Source organism: Pangasianodon hypophthalmus, chromosome 20, assembly GCF_027358585.1.
Source record: "Pangasianodon hypophthalmus isolate fPanHyp1 chromosome 20, fPanHyp1.pri, whole genome shotgun sequence".
Classification (NCBI taxonomy): domain Eukaryota; kingdom Metazoa; phylum Chordata; class Actinopteri; order Siluriformes; family Pangasiidae; genus Pangasianodon; species Pangasianodon hypophthalmus.
In genome coordinates this window covers 613,715-624,196 of record NC_069729.1, presented here as the reverse complement: position 1 = coordinate 624,196, position 10,482 = coordinate 613,715, and the positions used below count along the sequence as shown (strand labels likewise).

General features: G+C 45.0%; 1 protein-coding gene across 1 annotated transcript; it reads right to left on the bottom strand.

Annotated features, from left to right (window-relative positions):
- Positions 1-5,652: 5,652 nt before the first annotated feature.
- Positions 5,653-9,868, bottom strand: LOC117599902 (MICOS complex subunit MIC10). Its single transcript, XM_053227330.1, has 4 exons — positions 9,726-9,868; positions 6,232-6,279; positions 5,958-6,067; positions 5,653-5,740 (listed from the first exon to the last, which is right to left on the bottom strand). The coding sequence occupies exons 1-4, from the start codon at positions 9,784-9,786 to the stop codon at positions 5,732-5,734; spliced, it is 228 nt and encodes a 75-aa protein (XP_053083305.1). The 5' UTR covers positions 9,787-9,868; the 3' UTR covers positions 5,653-5,731.
- Positions 9,869-10,482: the final 614 nt, after the last annotated feature.

The following is a 10,482-nucleotide window of genomic DNA, read 5'->3' as shown; positions in this document are numbered from 1 at the left end:
TCCCTCCCTCCCCGCTCCCCGCCCTCCCCCTCCGTTACTCTCCCTCTCTCTCTCTCTCCCTCTCTCTCTCTCTCTCTATCAGCACACGGACAAGTTCTCTTTCTTTCTTCTTACAAGAACACACTCACTTTCTCACTGACACCCTGTTAATGAAACACACACACACACACACACACACACACAAAACCATTGGCGAAAATGTTTATGTAACATGTAGGGAAGGAGTCTCCAGTGTCAGCGCTTTGTAACAGTCAGAGGTAAAGCTGGAACTTCAAGTTTTCCGACATCTTCAGGAGTTTACATGTTTTCTTAGCTGTTTCTCACTAAAATGTGTAACAAGCTACGATTTTCTTTTAGTCTCATTAACTTCAAGTGAGAGAGAAGAGAGAGTTTATAGCTGTTTATAGCTGTTTATAGCTGTTTATAGCTGCTATAACATAAGCGACAACAGGAACTAACTCGTTTCACCGACATTAGATGTGACTATGTTCATTAAAGTTCATTAGTAAGTAAGACAGTTGTCATTGTTGAGAAGTTGCTGCGGTATAAGAGGAATAAAACTCTTGGGGACGTCAGTAACTCTGCATCATCACCTCACCTCAGGGTGGATTATTTTCCTGTAACAGCACCACACACAGTGTTTTATTCCTTATACATGCCACTCTGTGGTGACTTGCACACCGAGTCTGCTCTGTGTCGGTACGAATAAAAAACACGCGTCATAATCACATGAGATTCGGGTTTAAAGTAGGTGTAGTGTGTATACGGTAATATACATCTGTTAGAAAAGTAAGGTAACGTCTCCTGCAGCTCGTCTCATCTTAACGTAATTAAAAGGAATGAACAGAAATGAAGACACTGTGTCTGGTCCTCTGTCTCGTCTCCAGTCTCAGGCGTGTGAAACCTCCTCCAGACCTGCTCTCAGTCTGACCGAGAGGAAAACGCTGTCAAAACAGAGCTGAGGGTCGGTTTGTTCAAACACAAACTACAAAACCACAGAAACCCCAGGTTTGGATTCCAGAGCTCGAGTTCTCTCTGAAGTCCAAAACGTTTCCAAATCAAATCGTTTAGCACTAAAAGCTTCAGGAAGCCAAACAGACGAATAAAACTCACATGCTCGTGTTTTCTCTGAAGGACGCGTGTAGGCGGCTTCACACACTCTTCATTCGCTCGCTGGATTCTCCCCGAGCCGTCGCTGAGATAAACACCAGGTCCTGCTGAAGTTCTGCGTGGTTCTGAGTTTCACCATTTTAACAATAAAACTGCGTTTCCGTCTTAGCAGCAGCAACATTTAGATATCTGAATGTGTGTGAGTGAGCAGGCGTTTACTGTTAACCAGTAACCACAAGGCTGTAGGTTCAAATCCCATAGAATCTGTGAAATTCCACCGCTGTTAATGAAATTACTATCATGCACATAGTGCCTTGATCACTGGCAGCTACCAGCTTCCCTTCCCCGTTAGCCGTGTTAGCATGCTAGTCAACACTTCCCTTAAAACATGTTGATGAAACACTTGTCTCAGATTAAAAGACCCTTGCGTTTACGTTTTTATCACTGTATTCTGTACATGTGAGTGTAAAACCATGAGGTTATGGGGTTAGATCCCTCTCTGCACCACAGCTATGAGAGCCAGGTGAAATCTCAACCTGGTGAGAACGGTTTCGTTCCCTCCCTGCGGCCGGTGACGAGAGATCCAGCGCAGCATCTGCTGGATTCAGAGTCGAGCTGAAACACGGGATCAAAAACACAGACGTGTGGAAAATCCATCAGTGTTTTATTAAAGCACTCTGGCAGTTCTCTTTAGAAGTTCCAAAAAAACAGCTTCAGTCTGGGAGGTGACACGAACCTGATCCACGGGGATTTAGGTTCGAACCCGTCGCATCAGAGGCCTGGAGGTTTTAATATTCAGCTGAAATTTAATTTCATGCACGTAATGAAAAACAGCTCTGAAAAAGCTGGCGGGTTTCAGGTTGGAGTTACAGAACCCACACGGTTCCACACTACGGCGAGGTTCTCTGCAGGCAGGGTGAGAACCAGCGGAGTGCTGTAGGGAAGAGCCGCGTGCAACTTCTCAGTGTGTGTGTTAGTAACCGTAACCGTAGAAACAGGCTGATATTACATTATAAAACAGGAATAAAACAGTCGGAGGCGTGCGATTATGGGAAAATAATCAACACCAGGGTGCAGAGTTACTGTCACGACCCCAACGTTGATTACTTTCCTGTAACAGCACGACCCCAAGTGCTTTATTTCTCTTACACCACAGCAGCTTACCAACAATTACACTTATAATTTATTAATGAATGACACATCATACTTTTTATCTGTTTATTTAATTAGTTCCATTTAATGTTCACATATAGTTAGTTCCTGTTGTTGCTTACGTTATAGCAGCTATAAACAGTCGTTCCCTCACCAGCCTCTTTATTCTCTCTCCTGAAATTAATAATAAAAAAAAAGACGTCGGAAAACTTCGAGTTCCAGCTTTACCTCTGACTGTTACAAAGCGCTGACACTGGAGACTCCTTCCATACATGTCACATAAACACATTTCTCCTTACAGAGTCTGTTTATTATGAACGGAGCGTCTGCTGTACACGTCCCTGTGAATGAGCTGTTACTATAGAAACGATAACGTATTAGAACGAGTGCATTAATATAAACCTGCGCTACTGTCAGAGCTGCTGTTAGAGAGAATTAATCAACACCTCCTGACCAATCAGAGTGCAGGATTTAAGAGTATCTGTATATTATAATGCAGTATGATGTATCTTCAGAGAATGACTCCATGTTTGTCTCTTATTGATGTCCAACTGGTGAACGAGTCGTTCTTTTGAGTTGATTCTTTTTCAAGATTTGTGAATCTGTCTAACTGATTCACAAGCCCATCTGTCTCGGGGTGTGTGTGTGTGTGTGTGTGTGTGTGTGTGGTGTTTACGCAGCGTTAGTGTTTATGAATTCTAGAACAATTCTAAAGATTTATCCTCCGTGCACTGAGCCCTGACTGGCGAAATCGAAACAAGCCAATAACGCACTCAAGTTGAACCCATAACTTTCCCCTGAAGGTGTGTGTGTGTGTGTGTGTGTTTTTATTCTGCGCTCTGCGATTTCAGACGAGGCCTACAGAAGTGTGTGTGTGTGTGTGTGTGTGTGTGTCTCACCTGTTAGTAATAAGTTGTGAGCCTCGGCCCATAACAAGCATTCTAGAACATTCCCAACATTCTGCAGCACCAGGAGGCACACACACACACACACACACACACACACACACACAAAACAATGAGACTAAATACACTCCCAACTCGTCATGGCCACATGATGGTTATACCCTGTTCTAGCCCTGACGTGTGTGTGAGTGGAGTCTGGAGAGCAGCTGTGTGTGTGTGTGTGTGTGTGTGTGTGTGTGTGTGTGTGTGTGTGTGTATGTGCGTGCCTGCTCTGTGTTAACCCAAGTTAGCATTGTGGGTGTATTAGCAGCATTAGTGCTGACATGCACAGCCCACATTACTGTAACAGCACTCATTAGTGACTAATAATCCTAATTACACACACACACACACACACACACACACACACACACACACTTCCCTTCATCTTCCAGCTGCAGTGTTTATCCTCCATATCACTCCCTCCATCTTTCTGTCTCTTTTTCTCTTCTGGTCTTCTTTCATTTTGCAGTCTCTCTCTCTCTCTCTCTCTGCATGTCTCACTCTCTGCATCTCTCTCTCTGCCTGTCTCTCTCTCTCTCTCTCTCTGCATGTCTCACTCTCTGCATCTCTTTCTCTGCCTGTCTCTCTCTCTCTCTGCATGTCTCACTCTCTGCATCTCTCTCTCTGCCTGTCTCTCTCTGCCTCTCTCTCTCTCTCTCTCTGCATGTCTCACTCTCTGCATCTCTCTCTCTGCCTGTCTCTCTCTGCCTCTCTCTCTCTCTCTCTCTGCATGTCTCACTCTTTGCATCTCTCTTTCTGCCTGTCTCTCTCTCTCTCTGCATGTCTCACTCTCTGCATCGCTCTCTCTGCCTCTCTCTCTCTCTCTCTCTCTCTCTCTCTGCATGTCTCACTCTCTGCATCTCTCTCTCTGCCTGTCTCTCTCTCTCTCTCTCTCTGCATGTCTCACTCTCTGCATCTCTTTCTCTGCCTGTCTCTCTCTCTCTCTGCATGTCTCACTCTCTGCATCTCTCTCTGCCTGTCTCTCTCTCTCTCTCTCTGCATGTCTCACTCTCTGCATCTCTCTCTCTGCCTGTCTCTCTCTCTCTCTCTCTCTGCATGTCTCACTCTCTGCATCTCTCTCTCTGCCTGTCTCTCTCTCTCTCTGCATGTCTCACTCTCTGCATCTCTCTCTGCCTGTCTCTCTCTCTCTCTCTCTGCATGTCTCACTCTCTGCATCTCTCTCTCTGCCTGTCTCTCTCTCTCTCTCTCTCTGCATGTCTCACTCTCTGCATCTCTCTCTCTGCCTGTCTCTCTCTCTCTCTCTCTCTCTGCCTGTCTCTGCATCTCTCTCTGCCTGTCTCTCTCTCTCTGCATGTCTCTCACTGCCTGTCTCTCTCTCTCTGCCTGTCTCACTCTCTGCATCTCTCTCTCTCTGCCTGTCTCTCTCTCTCTCTCACTCTCTCTGCATGTCTCACTCTCTGCATGTCTCACTCTCTCTCTCTCTACATGTCTCTCTCTCTGCCTGTCTCTTTTTCTCTGCATGTCTCTCTCTCTGCCTGTCTCACTCTCTGCATCTCTCTCTCTCTGTCCCTCAGGGCTGCAGGTGCTGATCCTGGCCTCCATTTCCAAAACAGCAGGAGCTGAACAACTCTCCTACTCATTAACACAAACACACACTCACACATGCACTTTTACATGCATAAAATCACACACACACACACACACATTGTTTACCCCTCTCACAAATACCCAGACCTGAGACCTCAGTGATTTAAACACACACACACAGAGGTCAAAAAGTCAAACACACTTTCTTGTCGAGTTCTTTCAACTTTATTAAAGATCCTGTCACACACACACACACACACAAACACACACTGCCTGGAGTCAGACGCAGCAGAACTGGAGACAGGATTCATCTACTGATCCTGAGAGAGAGAGAGAGAGAGAGAGAGAGAGAGAGTAAGAGAGAGAGATGTTGTTAAAATATTTTTAGTTTGTTAAAGACACTAATCACAGACGCACATAATTGGCATTTGTGTGTGTGTCTCTATGTGTATGTGTATATGTGCGTGTGTCTGTGTGTGTGTAGGTGTGTGTATGTGTGGCTGTGTGTGTGTGTTTTACCTTCACCACGTGTCCGTGTAGCAGGTACGGTGATCTGAAGTCGTGTTGGCAGTTAGAACACGCCATGCCGATCCCCATTCCTGCTCCGAACGCTATGGGCCATGTACGTCCTACACACACACACACACACACACACACACACACACACACACACACACAGAGTTTCATACTTTCTCAGCACTCTGCAGTCTCTCTACCCTGTGCACTGACATAGTTTTGTGTTTGTGTGTGTGTGTGTGTGTGTGTGTGTGTGTGTGTGTGTGAGAGAGACAGAAGTATAACTCACGTTTGAAAAGCAGGACAGAGAACAGAGCGCCGACGCTGAGCCCCGTTACTGAGAGAGAGAGAGAGAGAGAGAGAGAGAGATTAGGTACTGCATTACACACACACACACACACACACACACACACACACTGCCTGGAGTCAGACGCAGCAGAACTGGAGACAGGATTCATCTACTGATCCTGAGAGAGAGAGAGAGAGAGAGAGAGAGAGAGAGAGTGAGAGAGAAAGAGAGAGAGATGTTGTTAAAATATTTTTAGTTTGTTAAAGACACTAATCACAGACGCACATAATTGGCATTTGTGTGTGTGTCTCTATGTGTATGTGTATATGTGCGTGTGTCTGTGTGTGTATGTGTGTGTATGTGTGTGTATGTGTGGCTGTGTGTGTGTGTTTTACCTTCACCACGTGTCCGTGTAGCAGGTACGGTGATCTGAAGTCGTGTTGGCAGTTAGAACACGCCATGCCGATCCCCATTCCTGCTCCGAACGCTATGGGCCATGTACGTCCTACACACACACACACACACACACACACACACACACACACAGAGTTTCATACTTTCTCAGCACTCTGCAGTCTCTCTACCCTGTGCACTGACATAGTTTTGTGTTTGTGTGTGTGTGTGTGTGTGTGTGTGTGTGTGTGTGAGAGAGACAGAAGTATAACTCACGTTTGAAAAGCAGGACAGAGAACAGAGCGCCGACGCTGAGCCCCGTTACTGAGAGAGAGAGAGAGAGAGAGAGAGAGAGAGAGATTAGGTACTGCATTACACACACACACACACACACACACACACACACAGGTATGAGCCCCAGGCTGCCTGCTTAGGTACGTCTCTTCTACCAAGGTACAGGGGCGCCCTGATGTGACCTTTGACCTCTGAACTGCTGAATAGCACCTGCTAACCAGATGCGGAGCGAGGTAGAGGGCAAGAAATGTACAGAAGTGAGTGAGTGTGTGTGTGAGAGAGAGTGAGTGTGTGTGCGTGTGTGTGTGTGTGTGTGTGTATGAGAGAGACGTTAGGAGTTAGACAGAAAGGTTAAGTGAGAAAGAAAGACAAATGGAGAGAGAGACAAAGAGTTGAGATTTAACATTCCTTTATTAAACAGAAAAAAAAGACTTGAACTGGAGAGAGAGTTGAGTTGTATCCCTCCTTCCCTCCCTCTCTCTCTCTCTCTCTCTCTCTCCGTCTATTTCAACACACACACACACACACACGCACAGTGTAAACACAGCTAAAGGAACACACACAGTGAACTATTAACACAGTTTATATGAAACCTGATATAAACACAGGAATAAAGACGAACGAGTGTCTCTATCTTTCCTAATCCATCTCTCTCTCTCTCTCTCTCTCTCTCACTCACTCTCTTGCCCTCTTTGTTTTCTCTCTCTCTCTCTCATGGTTTTCTTTTGTGACCCTCTTTGTCTCTACAGTGAATATTCCTACTTTCATTATTGCGTCTCTCTCTCTCTCTCTCTCTCTCTCTCTCTCTCTCCCTCTCTCAGCAGGACAGAGAGTCAGACCCTGCACTCGTTTTCTCCGCTCTGTTTTTTTATTTTTTCGTGTGATGGGGAGAGTGAGCCGTTACACAACCGCCTCAAACACACCGCAAAAACACCAAACAACATTCCACCCTTCTCTCACTTTCCCACTAACTCCCCCTCTTTCTCTCTCTCTCTCTCTCTCTTTCATCCCTCTCTCTCACTCACTCTCTTTTCTCTCTGCATTTTCTCTCCAGTAAAAACTTAGGGAGTTCAACAATTCAGTTTGGCTGAACTGACTCACCTCCTCTCTCTCTCTCTCTCTCTCTCTCTCTCTCTCTCTCTCCTCTTCCTTCTCACTTTTCCTCTCTCTCTCTCTCTCTCTCCCTCCCCAACTCCCCTCCTCATTTTCCTCTTTACACTTATCCCTCTGTCTTTCTCTCCTTTTTTTCACTTTATCTTTCTCTTCCCTTTTCCTCTCTCCATCTCTACTTTTCTCCCTCCCTGTTGTCCTCCCTCTTTCTCCCTCTCACATTTTCTGTCTTTTCCCCTGCTTTCTTTTTCTTTCACTCTCCCTTCCTTCTGTCTCTCTCTCTCTCTCTCTCTCTCTCAGTGTGTGTGCAATAACAGGAGCTGTGTGTTGACCATGATGCCACTAACATCAACATCACTGCACTCTGACCTCCTTCTTCCCTCGTTCCCTCCCTCCCTCTCTCCGTGTCGTGTTGTTTGGCGTTGTGTGTGTGTGTGTGTGTGTGTGTTGTGAGGAGTCACGCACACTGCCTGATGTTTTACGGCGTGTCGTATCGGGGCGCAGAGGGGAATCAGCTTCATTAAAACCACATGTGTGTGTGTGAGAGTCTCCCAGCGCTAACTCTGCAGCGCTAACTCTCATTACGGAGTTCAGCTGATGTCTCACACGAAACCAAAGATGTCAAAAGAAAACGATGTGATGATGTCATCAGAAGAGCGCCGGCCAATCCCACGCACACAACTCGCTGCTTATTGTGAAACCGTGTGTTTATCGCCTCCTCTCTTCATCCGCATCATCACCGTTACACACACCTTACATTACACCTCACACACACACACACACACACGGGCTGCGTCCCAAATCTCACTACACTCGAATGCTTTACGTGTAATCTTCTCATTAACATCATTTGGAACATGTCATAATTTCCTGACTTTCTTATCATCATCTGAATCACATACAGCCCCGCCCTCAGACTTTAGGCCACGCCCCCTCTCTGAGTCTGTTCAGTGTAAAATCCCGGTTAAAGCTGTGAGGCTACAATCAGCGTGACTGATGGAAATATTTCCCCCAGCTGCAGAGTGCACAGGGAGAACGGAGCCGAGCCGCAAGCCGAGACGAGCCGAGACGATACGAGACGATACGAGATGAGACGAGATGAGACGAGATGAGACGAGACGAACAACTCCAGTGACTCACAGCGCCGTTAATCTTCACCCTGATTCTGGAAACAATCTGACAGGCAGCGAGCTCCTGCCAAGCAGGCGAACTTCTGCAGAACCTTCTAAAGAAAAAAAAAATACAATTCACACATTCTGGAAATTCCAGAAACAGACGAGTGTTTGAAAACTCCTCCAGGACTCGCTGGGCACCAACAGCTAATTCCCCACATCATGTCCAAAACAGTATCGTGTGTTAGACGCCTCGTAAAGCAGCCTGAAGGTTTTAACACAACAAGTAACTAACAAACACTGTGTGTGTGTGTGTGTGTGTGTGTGTGTGTGTGTGTGTGTGTGTGTGTGTTACAGTAAAATACCCAGTGACGGCGTGGTGTGATGAAGCAGAGTCACTGTTAGCACCCTGATGCTGATTATTTTCCTAAAAAGTTTTTTAAAAACGTGTAATCGCTGATATGGTGAAGTTTTCTGTAAGGAGAAATGTGTTTATATGTAACATTGATGGAAGGAGTCTCCAGTGTCAGCGCTTTGTAACAGTCAGAGGTAAAGCTGGAACTGTAAGGTGTTTTTCCGTCGTCTTCAGGACAGTAGTGAAGTAGAGTTTACGTGGTTTCTTTGCGGTTTCTCACTAACGTAACAAGCTGCCGGTGAGGGAACGACTGTTTGTAGCTGCTATAACGTAAGCGACAACACGAACTAACTCATTTCACCAGCATTAAATGTAACTATAAACGGATAAAACGTACAACAGGTTGTTTTTTAATAATTAAAAGAGTGTAATTGTTGGTAAATCGCTGTGGTATAAGAGGAATAAACCTCTTGGGGACGTGCTGTTAGAGGAAAATAATTGATATGCATATGATCATGATCATGACGATGCCGTGATTATTTAAACTGCTCTCTGACGTCATCTGGCGACTTCTGGCTCCTTCTTGAGCATGCATTAGTGGTGTTATTTTGAAGGACATGACTCAGGAGGACAGCATTAACACGGCTACACTGTCTGCACGAGCTGCTAAATGAATGATAGAATTATAATGAAGAAGGTACTGTAATATTTCCGGAACCATAATCAGTCACGTGACTTCTTTAAATAAACATATCATGGCAGGATGACCTCTTCTGCTGACACACTTCATCTAAAACCCACAGCAGACGCTTAAAGCACTGAAACGCAGGGTTTAACTCCAGCACATAAACAGCTCGAGTTTAAAACACAATAGAAAAACACTTGCAGATTTTATTTACCTAATTTGACAGCGCTGTCCGCGAGACACCGGTCCCACTTCCGGCCGCGCTCCTCCGCCATGTTGCAGCTGCCTGACCTACAGCTGAAGGCTGGTCTCGGAAAGTCTCGCGAGAATTAGTGACTTCTTCAGGCGGGACATAAACATAACGGATTCAGCGCCTTATTACTTTCTCAGTTAAAGCAGGACAATAAAGTAGATCAGCGTTTATTGTATTATTGTATCGATTTTTCTGTTTTTCTGTTTGTACACATCTTTAACACGGAAGTGTGAGATTTTTAGATAAATCAGGGATAAAGTCAGACAGCAGTATGATTGACAAAATCATTACCCAATCACAGAGCAGGAAGAGCGGCGCGAGCAGCCAATCAGAGCTCAGGGGGTGGGGTTTGCCGGAAATACACGAGTGCGAAGTTTCAACTATTTATAATTATAAATAATGAATTATTATAAACTCTTATAATTCACACGGATAAGATTACATTACATTCAAGATTACATCATCTGCTTTTGAGTTATTATTATTATTATTATTATTATTATTATTATTTGCTCTCCTTTCTCTCTCTATAATACATAAATGAATAAATAAATAAATCCATGCATGGATGGTGAATTTAATAAAGGTGTAATATAGATTAAAGTAAGTATTTAATTTCAGTCCTTCTTCACCTGCCTTGTCTGGAATCTGTCATGTTCTCTGTAAAAATCCTACAGCAGAGTGTCTCTTCCTCAGAAACTGCTCTACATGTAACCTT